Source organism: Lutjanus erythropterus, chromosome 7 (genome assembly GCF_056507025.1).
Source record: "Lutjanus erythropterus isolate fLutEry1 chromosome 7, fLutEry1.hap2, whole genome shotgun sequence".
NCBI lineage: Eukaryota > Metazoa > Chordata > Actinopteri > Lutjaniformes > Lutjanidae > Lutjanus > Lutjanus erythropterus.
The window spans coordinates 35,784,662-35,803,558 of NC_139323.1; the positions used below are offsets into that span (position 1 = coordinate 35,784,662).

Genomic DNA, 18,897 nt, shown 5'->3' on the forward strand with positions numbered 1-18,897 from the left:
AATGAAGGAGGAGAGTCCTTGGTCTTGCTTTTTGTCCAGTGCCAGACCTTTTTGAGATGAGCCTAAAGCTGCTTAAGTGGCTGACATTCTCACGGTCATTTACAGGATTTTTCTTTTGACTCCCGCAGGAACTCTTTCTGTGGCAATTCCTGTGCTTTGTCTCTCTCCTTCGGTCAAAGGTTATGTCCCTCAGGAGTCTATCATTGGTCTTTTAACCAAAGTGCACTAAGGACTTTACCCTTTTTTGCAGCCACAACCAGCATTTTGTAGAAACTCCAGCCCCCAGCCTTTTCTGGTTAAATCATTATTTAATAGAACTTGGTTGTGCATTGTCGTTCATTCAGTGTAATCATACATTTCCTCATTGAGTCGTTTAGAGAATGTTTAATTAAATTTCTTTCTCTTTGTGCTCATAATGCATTGCCTGTGTTTTATAACTCGTGCTGCAGGAGGAGAGCTTCACAGAGGTTTTGCGATATAGTTGTATGAAAAGCCGCTCTGGCTGAACATTTGAAGCGTTTCCAGGCTCAAACTGTGAGAGTAACACCCTGCCAATTCCAGTCTGCAAGAACAATAACAACTGTCACGCGTGCATATAAAATAAGACGTCGCCAGGTTGGAACTCCGGGAGAAATGTAATTTTGCCAAGTCTAAACTCTGTGAACAGTGTGAGGTCGCTGCAGTATATTAGAATTTTAATTGTCAGGTGAAAGGAGGAAGAGATTCTTCACTTCTTGCCTGCGAGTGGAAAGGATGAATAGCAGACACCAGATGGCTCATCAGCCATGCAGTTAGCCGATCAACAGCCAGCGCAGTGATATCAGCAGTGTCAGTGTCTCGGTGACCTGCAGAGCAGACGTGGCCTTGTTGTGCTGCAGTGGCAACATGTTGCTGTCAGTCATAATTTACAGCAGGAAAGACAAAAAGATTATCGTCATCAGAGACAGAATGAGAGAAGGAATGTGACCATTGATTCTAGATTGGCTACTTTTACTTTTATTGGGCAGGTAAAAATAGCTTTTGGCAAGCTTGTGAGACTTTTCCACCCAATGAAAAGTCACATTATTACACAAATGTTGTTTGTTAATTTAAAAGATAATATTACTTGTCAAGAAAGTTGCATTTCGTCATAAAACTCCACAGATAAACAGGTGAATTAGTAACAGGTGTCATGATTGTGTGCAAATAGACCAACACTGTATAGCTGTGACGTTCAATCCCTCAGGCTGCACTGCTTTAAAAACCAACATGTTTGTATAAAGGATATTACTTGGGAACTTGGGAACACTGATGGCAATAAACAGTCCATTGCTGCACCTACAAAAGCAAGTTAAGATGCCACCATGCACAGAGAAAGCCATATATCAACAACATCCAGAAAGGCTGCAGACTTCACTTGGGCACGAGTTCATCTGAGATGGACTGACGCAAAGTGGAAAAGCGTGCTGTGGTCTGATGAGTCCACATTTCAGATGTGTGTGTGTTAGCGCATGTGCTCCATTAATGCTGAGAGGTATAGGTTTTGGGTCATTTTTTTCAGACATGTCCCTGCTTATTTCACCAAGACAAGGGTAAGACACATTCAGCACCTGTTACAAAGGCATGGCTTTGTAGTAAAAGTCTCACACTGAAAAATGTGTGGAGCAGCAGTGTTGTTAAGAGAATAAGTGATGTATCACCGGGGTACAAATGCACCTGTCCCGACTTTTTGGAACATATTACAGGCATCAAATTTTGAATGAGGCTTTGTAGAAAGACACACATGCACATATAAACACAACCACAACTTCCCATCTATGAGGCTGTAATTTGTCACAGAGGGCAAATGTTTATTACGTTTGTGAGGATTGCAAATGTATGATTGTTTTTAATCAGTAAGTAAATACTTAATATGTTGAAGGTAACATTATATAAAAATTATTACAGAAGAAAACAAAGGCAATAGAAGGAGCCTGTTGAGCGTATGAGGACTGAGCAGGTTTTGAGTTCTGATACTTGGTGTCAGTTAAACCCGAGGCGACACAGCTGAAGAAGAGACAACTAGTTCCAGTGTATCATGTGTACAGTATTTGTGTTTTGTTGGCAGGAGGCACTGCATCCAGGCAGAAGGGCTTTCTGGGCTGCATCCGCTCTCTGCAGCTGAACGGCGTCACTCTGGACCTGGAGGAGAGGGCGAAGATCACCCCAGGGGTCCGACCTGGATGCCCAGGCCACTGCAGCAGCTACGGTTCCCTCTGCCAGAACCAGGGTCGCTGTGTGGAGAGAGCCAGCGGTTTCTCCTGCGACTGCAGACAGTCAGCCTACACTGGATCCTTTTGTCATGAAGGTACGTACATTCAAATACACACTGGAGAGTGCTTGTCTGTAAATACGCAGATTCTTGTTTGTCTTGTTGTTTCTTAAACAAGCAATAGGTGGATTTTAATTGTGACTGTATCCGGTTTTCCTGGATTACGATTTTTCAAGCTACTAGTAATACAAACTTTTATCACAGCTAAAGATTTCAGATCTGTAAAGTTTTATTTTTGCCAGACATTTTAAGATCCAACACCCACCCCTCCAGACAGATCCAATTATATTTTACAGACAGAGGTACACACTGGACGGTGAAACTGGAGAGAAACATAGTCTGATACCATCTTGAAAATACAAAGAAGTCTGTCCTCCAACTTCAGACTGGCTCATTTAGTTTTTCATCCTGAGAATTGCCTTGAGAATTTAATTTCCGTGTGCATAATTTAGCATGCAGTTCATTATAGGTTTGTGTCTAAGGAAAGCAGATGCTATGAAACTGCTCCAGACATCATTCATGGGGCAGAATGACAAAGTAACAGGTAATGTCGGTTTTAAATATTATATATAATTTATGGCACTTGCACCTACTTTTCTTTTGAGACTCAACAGTAGGTTTATAATATTTCAGTCATGGTATCATTATAATATTAGAGTCATGACTGTTTGAGTTGAACAGCAGGGTCTTCTCCTGCTTTTTATTATTGAGTTTTATTTCACCAGCTCAGTCTGTGTCACCTGTCCGTGGCTCCAAATAAAGAGAAAGAGATTTGTTTGCCAGGTAGATATGGCAGTCACAGGCAGTGATGCATTAGTCAGTCTCACAGAGGAATAACACGCCGACAGTACCAGTCAAAAGTTTGGACGCACTTTCTGATTTAAACGAATGGTAAAGTATGGCCAAACTTTTGACTGGTTCTGTACTTCAGTAACGTCAACTAACAACAGTATGTGAAGGCCCAGACCCAGAAATGTCTCTGGGTGATATACATTTAGAAATATTTTTAAATTTGTGCAAAATACTGTGATTTTATTTGGCTCATAATCCCTCGCAGCTTGTGTAACTAATAAAAATGTCACTAAACAGAGAGACAGCGTTAGGATTAATCAGCCTTGTTTGAACATCGGAGAGGGCTTGAATGTAACTGACTTATTTTTTATTTATGTTTAAATGTCCTGCACTGTAGGCTTAAGTATGAACTTGAAGTCCTGCTAAACCCGCACGTCCCAGGCAAAAAGTCAGTATCCTCACCAACTGATGATCCACATAGAAACCATGCAAATAAAGAAACAACATTTCTGTCGTGCTGCACTGTAGAAGCAGTGTCTTTAACTGTAAAAAATATGAAAGGAAACAAATGATGAAAAGCCCCTGGCATTGGGGGTAACACCGAGTAACTCTTCTAGATGCACAGTGAGCCAGTAAACCAGACATGCAAGTGTTTGCAACTTTTCTTCATCTACTTGTAACACAGTGTGTAATCTATTCTTTATACTTTTAAAAAAAGTAAAAAAAACAGCATGTGGAGATGTTCAAAACTTGCTGTTTTGGGGAGGGGTGCAGCAAACAGTAACCAACAGAGACAGATAAGACTTTATTGATACCAATGCCATTTTCAATTCTGCTTATCGGACCAATTTTTATCGATTCCCTAATTGATTCCAGATCAGGGAAGCCGTGGCGCTCATGTGTAGAGAGTCAAGTACACAGCATTCTGGGAACTTAAGCTCAAGCTGTGTAGAAAGATGCTTTAGCATGTTGCTGGTGTTTCCATCCTTTGTTGAAATTATCACTTTACAGACATAACTAGCACTGCTGTCATCTTTCTAAAGCCATATTTCTTCTCCTAAATGACTCCTTGTTGTTGTTTCCATCAGTGTAGACGTTTGGGATCAGTTCTCAACTGGAGCCGGTTCTTTATTCCTATTCTGTTACCAACTTAAATTTTAAATGTATAAAAGTTTCTGATATTCATTATTTTAGGGTTTATTCCAACTCTTTCACACAAACAACTAGTATAAAAACAGCAAGAGAAATGCATGAAGTTTTGATTCATTTGTAAGCCGACAGAGAGGTTTACGTTAAAGTGTTACAAAACGCAGTTGCAATGACTTGTCGTGCCCTGGTGCTTTAATGAGGAGGAGAGGGCAAAGATCACGCAGCTCTCTGTAGAGGATCCATCACCAGACATTAGACTGACCCTGACTGTCTGTCTCGTTCACCGGCTGCATGGCTCGTCCTCTCGACACTCGCTTTGAGTGAGTCAAAATGAGCCCATTCTGTCCTCAAGGTCAATCACCGGGATTATCTTAAAGGGCTCTTCTAGTCCACCATGCCACTGCGTCCACCATGCGATGCATCAAGGGCTCATTGGACAGTGATTAAAGTCAATGTAATGTCAAACTAAGTCAGTAGAAATATGTCATTCTATGTTGCTAAAGGAATAGTTCAACATTTTCAACACACTCATATTCTCTCTTGTAAGACTGGGATAGAAACTCAGTACCAGTCTCTTGTCTGTCTGTGTCTGTACCAGCAGCCAGTTAGCTTAGCTTAGCACAAAGACTGGGATTGAGCCAGGCTATCTGTTTCATTCTGTTTCCAGAGTGAGAAGAGCTGCCTACTAACACCCCAAAAGGTCACTTATTAAAATATTTTTTTAAATCCATATGAAGACCAAAGTGTAAAAACGTCAGCTTATAGTTATAATGATGTTAATAATGAAAACATACTTGTGAGGTTGCCAGACAACCTCTGAAAGACTGTTTCTAAGAATGACTACACCCAGTGTAGAAATAGTCCCACTCATAACAATGCTGGTAGACAAATTTGTTTTGAGCAGCAGGCTCGCCGTTTCTCTCCATTTCCAGTCTTTATGCTAAGCTAAGCTAATCAGCTGTCCGTATTTACATCGCATTGAGCGTATGTCGGACTGTTCTTTAAAATCACAAATGAATCTAAAGGTGCAGTGTGTATGATATATGGGGATCCACCAGCACAATATGGAAGAAATGTAACACCAAACACTAGCAAGGGAAGGGGAAGGTGAGGCGAGTGGTGTTCATGATGCTAAATCACTGGTCCTTTAATTTCAAGACAATTAATTTGCCATTTTAAGCCAAAAACTAGTCAGCAATGAATGATGACTTGGCTTTTTATCTGCCGATATTATCTTAACTGCAAATAATTTTTATTACATTTCCAGATTAGGCTCATTTCTTTTCCCACCATGCGTATTGAGAAGACAGACCAAGTGTGTGCACATCCTGGCAAAAATATTCAAGTGCAAGACAAAAAATATCATATATATTAAAAAGGAGAAAAGTTTGAACACTGTTTGGCAAAAAATAAGTAAATAAATAAAATAACAACAACAATAATAATTCTCTTTGAAGAGTTTGAAGGCAATGTTTTGATCCAAAAGAAACAGCCCGAGGAGGATCTTGTAGATCGAAATGTTGCTTTTAAAGGCAAATGACCTAGAGGGGAATTAAATAATGTATCTGGAGCTTAACAATGTGCAGACTTTTCTCCTTTTTCCCTCCATGTTGATCTTTACTGTCAGTCAGTGACAGGAAGTTTCGTGTTAAAGATGCAACAGACGGACATAGAGCATCAGAGAACAAGTCAGAGCGCATAAGAAGATCCACCAGTGACACATCTCAACACTGTAACTCTCTAACTTTCAGAGGTTTCAGCCGACTTTCAGTCGACCACATCTATCACCTACATCCTCAAGGAGCCGTACGAGCTGAGCAGGAACAGCAGCGCCTGGCCTTCCTACATCTACTCTGATATGACGCTGAGAGGAGAAAACATCTCGCTGAGCTTCAGGACCAGTCAGAGTCCTGCTCTGCTGCTCTATGTTGGCTCTTTCTACAGGGAATACCTGGCCCTGCTCATTAACCAACATGGTGAGGAAAGATTGGCCAAAGTTAATCCTGCACCGCCTTTGCTTTGCTCTTTCTCTTTCCCCTTCCCTTTCCTCTCCTCTCTTCCTACGTCTCCATGCTGCCTGGCTAATTGTTATGCACAGTGTCAGGTTCAAAGACAACATTTGCTGCAGTTACTATTAAATGATAATTCTGTTTTCAGTGGGGGTCTTCCTTCCCTTGTTCCTGCTATTGTGATTATTTATTGTGTTCAAATTTTCATCACTCGCCTCACTGCAGAGCTTCACACAGCTCCAGTTGGCAGGGAGCAATTCCAGCATTCCTGCATAGCCGAATAGGATTTCCCATTATCCAGTGTCTGTAACTTGTAAATACAGCAGAATTACTCATTATTTTTAATTACCATGAAGTAGAGTTCAGGTGTTAGAAATCTCTTTTGAATTTTTGAACACAATCCATCATCATGACAGCAAAAACTAGTAAACTGAAACCTTTGATGTTTTTTTTTTGGAGGTATCCTATAACCCAGTGGATGCAATACTTTTTATCTTTGTATCTTTTTTTTTGTCAAATTCTGCCCTTAGCAGGAGCAACTCTCAGCTTTTTCAATGCGAGAAAGCAGGGGGAAAGCAGGTTTTGAATAGCTGATCAGGTCGTCATCACGTATCTGCACTCTTGCTCAAGTATCTAATTAAATCCCAGAGAGAGGCTTCTTTTGGATGCTTCAAAAAGCATCTCATGTTTCTGTCTTTTGCTGCTGCAGTAACAGGAACCCTCAGCCGCTGCACTCAAAGAAACTTTACTGTCTAAGAAGTCACTCGCTGAGAGCCTGGAACACCCTGTGCCCTCTGCGAGATTGTTTTTTATTATCAAGATGAGGTCTTATGATAGGAAAATTGCTCCTTATTAGTCTGTGTTTGGAAAAAAAATGAACATGGTGAGTCATAATTAGAAAAAAATGCATTAAGTATTATGTGTTTGGGTTATTAAAAAAAGATTATTTCCTATCATTACTGCTCATCTGTAAAGTCTGCAGACAGAGCATTCAAATTATCTCAGCGCCGTTGAATTTATTAAGTGCAACACTGTAAAAAATTGGGAAATTAATTTTTATATCATGCAGTGTTATTCGTAGAGATAAAATATTAATCCTCGCTGAATTAAATGGTTTGTAGCTTCTTAACTCAGCAGCTGGTGTGTTGGAACATCAGATATCAGGCTGAAATGTTCTTTCTTTGAAGGAGTAGATACATGTCTTCTGAGATGTTCAGAGGCGAGAATGTGGAAACTTTTGAGTAAAATGGATTAAGTGCTTCATTAACTATCAAAGACTTGCTAAATGTTGTCTTGGATCTTTAACTTTTGGCATGATTGTGGTACCAATCAGCCCCATTGTTAAAAACAGATCAGGTAATCTTGCATTATCATTCATTGGGTTTCCGTTTATTGTTGGGGGTCAACAATAACAGTAGTTTATCTATATAAACAGAAATATTACAAGTTGATGCTTTACAGTCTTTAGCACAACCATGTATTAGATATGAATAATATAATGAATGGTGATGTTTATTATTCCAGGTCCTCTTTTTTTAATGTCAGACTGGCTCTGTAGGTACAAATAAAACACTACTCTACCTTAAAGGAGCAATATGTAAGAATATTATCTTAAAACATAAAAAATAATTAAAATTATCAACAGAATGATAAGAAATATCAGTTTTGACATTATGTCAAAGATGACCAGGTATTGTTGTGCAGACGTATCTACTGAAGTTAGCATGTTAGCCACCTAGCCCTGGCCTGTCCTGTCACGCAATACCTTTTCAGTATCGATGGTATAGCTCTCTCAGCTTTTTGAGTCGAACAAATAAACAAAATAAACTCACAAAATGTGAAGAAAGAGAAACTTGAGTTAAAATAGGTGTATTTCCTATTTTACTGAACTAAGACCAGCTTGCCTTGTTAACACGTGCTAAAACACCTTAAAACCATCTTAAATTCAAACTGAAAATATTTTGGTATCCTGCTGCCTCTCCGATGCCTGACCTTGCTCTCGCTTGCTGAGCCTGGCTCTGTTTCCCCACTCGCCTGGCTTCGGTTCTGGTGCCCATTCCAGCCTGGATCCCTGGTGGCATTCCCTGCTGGATCCCTTTTGCTCTCAGCCTGAAAACATCCTCCTCTAGGCTCCTGCACTAGAGGCTTAAACACCAACACTCCCCCAAAGCTCTGAGCTCCCAGCCCCAGGAGAGTTTGCTAATATCTGCACGGCTATCTGTGTTAAAGCAGTTAGTGGTTACACCGGTGATATGCTGCTCCTTATTTGTTTGAAGGATGAATTTGACAGGTGACCAAAATCATGTAGTTCTTACATATTTGCTCCTTTAATTTTAGTAAAATCTGTGGTTATTTTCATATGTATCTTAAACTTTCTACATTCTGCATGTGCTTACATTAAAAAGAAATATCGTTTCGTGTCTGCACAGATGAGCTGGAGCTGAGGTACAAGCTGCACAGCAGCAGAGATGTGGAGGTGCTGTGGAGCAGAGTCACGAACTTGGCTGATGGACGTCTGCACACTGTGACCATCAGGAGACTGGCAGACACTGTCTCTGTTCAGGTAAACACACAGTTCTCACTGAGTCACACAGATCACGACAAGCAGGGATGGGTTTAGACGCAGACACTGTGAAGCAGTGAGTAAGAAGACGTATTTCATCAGTAATTTCTGCCTTTTGAAATTCTCTCATACCGAGATCCAATTTGTGTATTTCATTGTTACGTAAAGCCACTGCTCACACTGATAATGTGAGGGATCTGCAGGCAGACTGGGACACTATTGAGCTGACGCTCGATGTCTAAACATTTTTGTTGTCTATAAATTGCACTGTCTGCAGCTTATTTTCAGTTAATTTTCCTGCTGCAACTAAATCATATATGCAGGGATATGAATACCCAGCTTACTTTTGTTCCATACTTTCAAATGATAATATAATCCAAAACCTTTGTGCACAGATGCGTCCTAAACTCCTGCAACAAAAGATAAACAACAATCTACATTCACCTAGAAATGGAAACAAAAGTAAGGATGTCCTGAGCTGATCCACCAGACCAATCCAAGCATTTTGATTCATAGGTAATCGCTATGAATCCAGATGTTTGCTCCGAATGACATCTGTCAAAAACATCCTCCTGTGCTCTGTTCAAACACCGGTAAAACTTTAACGTGTGAGTGAGTGACCCTCAGAGCTGCTAAACACAGCAGCCATCACTTTCAGTTAATGCTATGACAGAGAGCATCAGAGGGCAATAATCTTCACATTATATTAGAATAAATTGTTAACTGTAATAAATTGCAATGAAAAGATCAGCCCCCTCAGGGCTGCCAGAGGATGTGTTGCCTAGAGCACCAAAATGTCCAGAAGCGGTTCCAAATATGAAAAGGCTTTTGCAAAATAGAATAAAAAATCATGAATGCTACATTTTCTCTCTCTGTTTTCAAGCTACTTTATAATTCTCTGCTTTTTGTGGCAACACTTCAGTCTCAGGATGATTAACATTAGCAGATGTCTTATTGATGAATGATTCACTCAAGTACAAATTTCTGTGTTTACAAACAATATATCACATTTTATTATAATGAGTGTGTCACTGTGAGGCGTTTACCACCTCTGAAACTGCTCCACTTAGACCTCCCCGCTCACTGTTAACCACTGCATCTCACGGGTCTGTTGGTTTCTTGCTTTGGGGCTGAATCCCATTTAAATATGCAGGTCAGACAAGAGGTTGAGCCTCCGGCTAGCTTTTCATGTTTAATTGCTTGCTTCTCTGCACCCATTTGTCGAAGTTTCTTCTTGTTTTAATACTTGACAACAGAGACCTGTCCTCGACAGTTTGCCGCTGTCTTTGCTTTCTACCTGCCAAGCTTTTATCTTCTCAGACGTGACATATATTATCTTTCAGATCGACCAGGATGCCAGAGAGGACTTCAACTTGACATCTGATGTGGAATTCAACAGCATCAAATCGCTCATTCTGGGCAGAGTGCAGGGTAAGTGGGTCTCTCTTAGTGCAGACTCCAGCACTTAGACAGACTCATTTGAATAACAGCACCGAGATGTTTGGCCTCATGCGACAAAACGCTGTTCTGAAGCTTTCTGCTGTTTTCTGTTCAGCGGGTTGGGCGGACCAGAGGGAAATCTGCAGTCTGAGCAACAGATGTGATGCTTTAAAAAAAAAAAAAAAGGAAAAAAAAAAGAAGTTGACATCCATATTCAAATAGTCACAAACAGAGCACTTTACTGTGGAGATGCAAAATAAGAGCAACCTTAGAAATGACTTAAGGTGGAGCCACCCACTTAAGTGATTGTTATGTGGCATTAGACGCATTTTAGTGCCATATGGGGAGGCAAAATACAGTATACGTCTGTGAACTTTTATCTGTGTTATCGCGGCGGTGAGCAATACAGTCTTTATGTCTGTCTCGCTGAGCGGGGCTTCAGACAGCTGTAATGGTAATAACTTTGGAAAAGGTCCTTCACTTTGTATGGTAATGAGGAGAGATTGAAAAGAACAAATGATTTAGAAGATTGGAGTCAGCACCCTGCGATTCAGCATAACAACCAATAAGTCTCAGCTGCAGTGGGTGGGGTCAAGCTAAACCAGGAAGTCAGACAGTACAGTTCACCCCGTCTCTGCCCGACAGAACATTTTACTTTCACATCACTCCTGTCGTCCTCGGCAGCACTGATGTGCTGACGCCTCCCCAGGCATCTCTTAAAGGGAAAACACTTTGTATTACAGTTGCCTGCTGTGTTACATCTAATATTTACATTTGAAAAAGCATCATCTGAGACAAACTGGGGATTTGTTAAAAAATCACTTATTTCTAAAAACATCTCCACATATGTCATTAATCCTAAAGCTGCATTAATGCTTTACACAAATGATGAACAACAATCTTACTACAGATTTCTACAGTGTAGGTTTTGATTTATAGTTCAGACTTCAGATTTCACCTGTATCACATGTAATAAGGCCCATTGTGTTTTAATTATATTTACCACAGTAACTGCTTTTATGACAATGGACTATGCACATTCTTACAGAACTGGAGTTACAGTCTGGTAACTTACATCTGCTGCCTTGTTTAATTTCTTAATATGAGATTACTGAAGTGTTTAAGTTCATTTTTGAAGCAAACGCAATGAGCAGAAGGTCTGCAATGAAAATAGCTTTGCTGGATGTGGTGGATGTACTTCCTTATCATTGTCTTCACAATTGACTCCACCAGAAACTTGTGGGAGAAAATGCAAACAACCCAAGCTGATTAATCACAGCTCCAATCCATAGCTCCAACTGGCAACAGATGTGGCAATGCAGCATACGCTGTAACACACAACTTTAAATATAGCTCGACTCTTACAATATGTTTGACAAGAGCTAAAGTTGAGATAAAAAAAGAGGTGATAACTTAAAACACCTGCTCAAGGTGGAGATAATAAAAGAAATGTCACAGGGAGCTGATTGTTATACTGCAAGCCACATAAACACAGTGTTAATCTCTATGAACAGATATCTGCATATGAATGCAGAATCTGTAGCGAAGGGACAAGATTTGGGTTTTGCAAGTGGTCTGGTTTCCATTTGCAGTCGGAGCAGTATCGACTGATTACGTTTAAGCAGGCTTTGGGTGGGTTCAGGTCCAGTCAGTCCATGTGAAGAGCAAAAGAGGCAGAATCGGTCAAAATGCAATATCAAAAATCCCTCAGCTATCATCTGACAAGAGATCTCAACTCCAACTCCATTCTCGCATCCCTAGCTGCTAATCAGACTGTAAACAAGAGGAAGCCTCGGCATAGATATCTGTTATCTGGATATCTGATGACTATACCGGAACCCCTGAAACATTGGACGTTGCCTCCAGACTTGCCACGTGCCACATGCCACGTGATAGCCGATGATAGCTGTAGGTAATGAAAAAATTCAGACCAACAGGTGTGTTGTTCAGTTGCCCCATTAACACGTGACAAAACAACAGAAAAAGCATGAGGAGAGAAAATGACTGCAGACAGTAAGGAAATTGTTAATAAAAAGGACAGGTCGGCTCACCAATATGGCTGTTTTTGTTTGTTTGTTTGTTTTGTCTATTATCTGTGGTCCTTGATAAACAAAATTATTAAATTTAAGGTAAGGATGGGCTGATAGGTTCTCAGATTGTCACAGTGTTTCTAGTTCAATTCCATTCAGAGACCTTTGTTGCGTGTCATCCCACGCCGTTTTTCCTTGTTTCCTGTCTAAATGTCTAATAAAGCTGAAAATGCCCCCCCAAAAAGCAACAAGATGAAAAAAACGAATGGCACAGTAAGTGTTTCTCGTCTCGGTGATATGTCGGAGGTGTGATGGTGTCTTCTATTTAACAAGTTGGCTTTCGCTAACATCTGTGACTAAAACCGCAGGAAGCTGTTAATGCTTCACAAGAAAGGTCATTAAATCGTGAGCTGAAGGGGATCCAACCAGCAGTGTGAGCTTTGTCTTAACAGATGTTTAACTGAAACAGACGGCATTGAAATTGAGAACAGAGCAGGTGATAAAACTGCCAGTTTGCTCTCTAAATGTTGTTGTTGATAGTTTATGAAGATGCTGAAGAATCACAGAATAGCTTATCATTTATCCATCCAACCATCCATCTTCTAACCTACTTATCTTGGGGAGGGTCTCTTGGAGCGAGGGGCAGGCTATAAACTGGACAGCCAGTCACAGAGCCAACTAGCTGTTAAGGGATGCCTTAACAGCTTTCCACATGCAGTATTTTGGTTTATTTTCTTACTCAAATAATATGCCACAAATTGAATCCAGCAATCAGAAAGAAGCATAATCAGACACATAACCAGATGTTATAAATTCTATTATTTATCCCAACCTTAGGCTGAGTGGATGAGGGATTTTTGGACTGCAGCAATAAATAAATGTTTCATGTAATTGCTTATTTATACACTGCCTGGCCAAAAAAAAAGAGTCACACACTCTAATATTTCATTGGACCGCCTTGAGTCTTGATTACGGCACACATCCATCATGGCATCGTTTCAATGAGCTTATGCAATGGCACAACATTTATTTCTGTCCAGAGCTGCATTAATTTTTCGCCAAAATCTTTGTATTGATGATGGGAGAGACGGACCGCTGCGTAAAGTCTTCTCCGGCACATCCCAGACATTCTCAGTGGGGTTAAGGTCTGGACTCTGGTGGCCAATCCATGTGTGGAAATGACGTCTCATGCTCCCTGAACCACTCTTTCACAATTTGACCCCGATGAATCCTGGCATTTTCATCTTGGAATATGCCCGTGCCATCAGGGAAGAAAAAAAACCATTGGTGGAAAAACCTGGTCACTCAGTATATTCAGGCAGTGAGCTGACCACATTTTTTTGAGCACATAATGTTGCTGAACCTGAGCAACTGAAGCAACCCCAGATCATAACACTGCCCCCACAGGCTTGTGCGGTAGGCATGATGGGAGCATCACTTCATCCGCCTCTCTTCTTACCCTGACGCCCCCATCACTCTGGAACAGGGAAAATCTGGACTCATCAGACCACACAACCTTTTTCCACTGCACCAGAGTCCAATCTTTATGCTTCCTATCTCACCAAACATTTAAGTAATCTCCAATCAGGATCATTCAAGATTTTTTCAGACCACATCTCTTCCTTAAAGATGATGGTTCACCACAGTTTTTAACTTAGTTTTAGCAGTTTGATCAATCTTCTTAGTTGTTTTCTTTGCTTGATGCAGGCCAGTAATTTGACCCTTCTTTTCCACGATGACAGGATCTGTCTTCTGACATGGTTGTTTAAAAAATTAGAAACTCCTCACTGCATCAGTTAGAGTTAAATAACTTGTTGCCAGCTGAAACATATTAATCGCTGCTGTAATTATGCAGTGGAAGGCTCCTATTTGCTTGGTTAAATCCAGGTGGTGACTCTTCTTTTTTGGACCGGTAGTGTATGATGACTGGAGTATTTAGTTGTACTTTGACCATAAAAACCAAATGCTCTACTCCAACAGACACATGGTGCACATGTAAAACACGAGTATAAATTAATGCTGGTGCTGTTTTTAGGTCCAGCTCCTTGCGCTTTGTTTTGTTGTTGACCCAGACCATGTTAGTATGTGACCCAGCCTTCCCTCTGCCGAGCCAGAGGACTCAGGCAGTCATATCAGTATCAGAGAGGCAGCAAGATAGTTGATATACTGTCACTCCCTGCCAGCGCTGTCATCCATCAGCCTAACTAATGGAGCAGGAAAGAATGGAGAGACTGAGATGTTCGCAGAGGGAGAGAGAGAGAGAGAGAGTGATGACGAAGAGAGTGGGAGTGTGAGATAGCGATACACAGAGAGGTGGAGGTAAAGGGCAGCAGCTGGGCGGAGGTGGACAGTAATCAGCGGTTCGTGGATACAATGCCGGTGCTGTCAGCGTGGGGTTTGACAGCTCCAAATCCTCCTTAGTGATGCCACAGACTCCTGGTGATTCATTTGTATAAGAAATAACATTACAAAATTTACATCATCCTATGTATCAACTCCACGTTCTTGGAAGTCTTGTGCTTAATTTCAGCTGATTAGTTCCAAGTGTTTGGTTTTATTTTTACTTTATCACAAGGATGACTTTAACAACACTTACAGCTAGTTAAACATGTGCATATGGAAGCCAGTGTGATAAAAAAAAAAAGATCCTGTTAGTCCTTATAATGAGAAAATTTCATGAGTAAGTATCTCAAAATAATGACATAGTATCTCAGAATAATGAGAAACCTTTCCCATTATTTTTAGATACTAAGTCATTATTTTGGGATAGTAAATCACCATTCTGGAATACTTCTTTCGTCTTTATTTTGAGATACTGTCTTTATTTTTGCTATAAAATGTCATTATTTTGAGAAAGTTTCTCACTAATTTGACACACTAAGCCACTATTTTGAGATAAGTCATTATTTGCGGAAAGTTCCTCATCGTAATGACTTACAGAAACCTTTTCTCCATCACTCACTTTCCACATGCCTGCTTGCTGGGTAAGGCAAGTTTGTTATTATTTGAACAGACTTATTCCCCCTCCTGTGTGTGGTTTAATTTATTAGAGAGAAATGGTGGAAGGTAGAGACAGAGAAAAAGTGGGTCTTCTTAAATAATGGAGAAAAAAATATGGTGCACTAATACAGCGACAATCTTATGCTACAGCTCTTACTTAAATTGCAAGCTGCTCGGTACATATGCGTGTGTCATGAGATATATAATTCAAAGTGAAATTACTTCCCACTGCTCGGAGGATCACATTTCATTTAAAACTTAATCAAATCCCGATCAAATGTAGAGCTGATGAACAGCCCTCTCCAGCCAGGCCTCTCTGCAGCGTCCCATTTATGTGCTGGAAAGTTGTTTCTCTCTGGCAATAACTTAGATGACTGGCAATGATGTGCTGTGTAATCAAATCGCACTGCAGGAATAATTGTCGTACACACTGACGTTTATAGCTGCTGAAGATTTCATTTTGCACCTGCTGTCATAAATAGTGATGCTGCGAGCACATTAGCCGCAAGAGAGTGAGACATGGTTAGTTAACGTATGACAGCCGAGTCACGCAAGTTTTTTACTGATAAATATACGTTTCCTGCAAAACACAGGTTTAAAAACATATGAGCTGTTTGAAGGCAGGTGTCACAAACATGGGAGCTGTAGGGAATTTGTGGTCTCATGATCATCATCAGGTCAAAACCGCTGACAATAAGTGGACAAATCGTGGCTCGTGGACTGCCATTATGGAGACTAGAATTTGGCGATGTGGGGGTTGCCGTCATCTGGGTGATGTACCGCGAGTGGGCAGTGCTTGGTTTTGGCTCGTCCTTTCAGCAGGAATTAATGGCGGGCTAGGTCGCAGCGTTTCTTGTATCACGACTAACCAGTACATTACAGCTAGTAATCAGTATTACAACTAATCAAATGTGTTTCTGATTTTAAATAGGCAATCTAGTGACAGAATCTCGATCCATTTTGGATCAGCGCTGCCTGATTTTACAGTTTGATCTGAGTTTTGGGAGGCTCTGTTGGAAACACTTGAATCCTTGAATCGTTGAATTGTTGTCTAAGGGAACCCCAGAGCCACAAAAGATCTTGTGAGACTGAATATTTTAGCCACAAATCATGATCTTTTCCAAACCGTAACCATGGCGGCTACATGGCGACCTCTTTCACCTTTTCCTCTCTCAGCACTTTTAGACTCGTACACAAGAATTATAACAATATAAAAGGCAAATTACCATGAAATTTGCTCAGCATTTTTATCATCCAAATGGAATGAATCCTTTTGATTTTAATAACCCAACTGCCTCCCCTCTAGCAGCAAGACTCTAAAATTAGAAAAATAGCTGTTATGTAGTTTGTTTCGCCCAATACTTTCATATTGTAGAGTGTATACAACATCTCAGCCTCCACTAGTGTGGCTTTACACTTGTCGTTTACCAGCTGTTTATTAACGCTGCAACATATGGGGTTTTACAATCAAACAGTAGCTTCCATTTCAACTAAACATGCCCTGCCTCCTCCTTCATCGCTTTTTACAATTAACTCATCCTTCCTCGTTTATTTGAATGAGGCTGGTCAATGATGCAGTGAGGCAACCAGGAAAAAATCCAAACCTTAAACTGGATTTTTCTGTACCTGAAAGACGAATCCCCACACCCAAACAGCTCCTCGCATTTTATTAAACACAGATTTTGGTCTGAGGAAAGAGAAGGTGCTGATCTCTTAACTCAAATCTTCACAGTGGCAGAAAGAGTAAAAAAAAAAAAAGCCTATAGGAGGATCTCCACAGCAGTAATGTTCGTAGACAGATTGTGCATGATTTATGACCAGCAGCGATATTAAATGCCGATGCAGGCAGGTAGTGCAACCTTTATGTACTGTGGCACATAATGTGTTTGACTTTGATGCTGGACGCTGCGATTCATGTCTTTGACATGAATAATTAAATGTTTATACGTCTTTTTTAAAATGCTTGACTATAACCATGATCTTTCTTTAACCTTATAAGGACAGTTTTTTGAAGTGTGGTTGTATGAGGTACTTATCCATAATTAGTGTATTATTGTAGATGGTGACTGACATGCAATCTACTGCTTTGGACAAGGTCAGCAGCAAAACATATTTCAGCCAACTAAAAAAATCAGTCTAAGTGTACTATATATTTGGAATATTTTCACTGCCTTACCTTGCTGTCAGACAGTCTTTTCTGATGGAAAACCACTGTTATATAAGCCAAATACCACTCTGTCTCCAAAGCAACCGGGCTCCTTTGACAAAAACAGCCATTTTGAATCACAGAACACATCAGTTCAGATTCATGAAACCCACACACAATAACAAAAACAAGCTAACCACTCGAGGCAGCAGTAGACCAGCCATTCCCATGTTTTGTGAGGTAAAATTTTGCTGAAGACGCCTGCTTTCTTTAGAGGGAACAATATTTGGCTTGTATAATGTTGGTTTTCCCACCAGTAAAGGCTGTGTGTCAGCAACACGAAGAGGTGAAAATATCCTAAATATATAGTTGAGATAATTTACTTGTCAACTGTCAACTTGATTTGACTTTATTTGGGTTCTTGAAAATTAATTGTTTTCAGTTGAAAATATTAAATTACTAACCATTATTCAATTTTGGGGGTTGGGTTTCTAAAAATCAAAGATTTATCTAATGTAGAAAAGTTAACAGACTTTGTCGGAATTACAAAAACAAAAACAAGAGAAAAATCTATAAGTTTTCTTGAACTGTTGAGTAGTCTCAAGTTTTTTGTTTTTACAGTGTATTGATGCTTATAGGTAAGACTTCTTTTAGGCGGTTTGAAATATTGAGGCATGTGCTAATCACAATCTACTGGAGATCGGGTAAGTGCCTCAAACTACCTCACTTCAAATAATCAGAACTTTTCCTTTAATCAAGTGTTTCAGTTGCTTAAACTTTCATTACTTTCACCATACTGCAGTTAGCATGTATGTTAATGATTGTTTCAAAAAAATGCTGTTGTCATTCAAAAACTTTACCTTTGAACATAACGTGCAGGTTTTCAGTATCATTTATTTGACAAATCGGTTTGGAAAACTCATTTCCAGCAGGTTTACCCTCCTCTGTAACATCAAAATGGATATTAAAATGATTAAGACATAGATAGATACACTTATCATCACCACCATGCTCTCATCAAGATAAATGTTTATCACTGTTGTACTTTGAGCGCGTAATTGGAACTTGCCGATAACAAATGTGTTGTCTCGCTCAGCCTCTCATGTCTCTGTGTTTCTCTCTCTCTGCCTTCAGAGCCTGATGAGTTGGACGAGGAGCTGGCCGGCTTGGCCTCTCTTGGGTTCACCGGCTGTCTGTCAGGCGTTCGCTTTAACTCCATCAGCCCTCTGAAAGCTGCTCTGCTGCACCCCGACAGCCCTGTTATTGTCACCGGCCCATTGGTCCAGTCGAGCTGTGGTTCGTCCTCTCCAGCCAATCCCTACGCAGCAGAAACCACACACTCCTTATCAGGTACAGCGAGCAGACTCAGCCCTTATACCCTATACCATGCTATACTATATATCATTAGGTAACCACCCCACCCTCTCCCAGCGTGGGGATCCGTCTGGTGTGCCTTTAATATTATTCTTAGGGCTGTT

The 18,897-nt window shown here is 40.4% G+C and overlaps 1 protein-coding gene across 1 annotated transcript in view; it reads left to right on the forward strand.

Moving 5' to 3' along the window:
• The window catches only part of LOC146324319 (contactin-associated protein-like 4), a 138,311-nt gene that overhangs the window by 115,435 nt on the left and 3,979 nt on the right, over positions 1–18,897 (forward strand). The window contains exons 18-22 of the mRNA XM_084723631.1: positions 2,087–2,326; positions 5,983–6,207; positions 8,670–8,803; positions 10,147–10,234; positions 18,554–18,769. Of these exons, the coding sequence (XP_084579757.1) occupies positions 2,087–2,326; positions 5,983–6,207; positions 8,670–8,803; positions 10,147–10,234; positions 18,554–18,769 (903 nt within the window). The remainder of the gene's footprint in view (positions 1–2,086; positions 2,327–5,982; positions 6,208–8,669; positions 8,804–10,146; positions 10,235–18,553; positions 18,770–18,897) is intronic.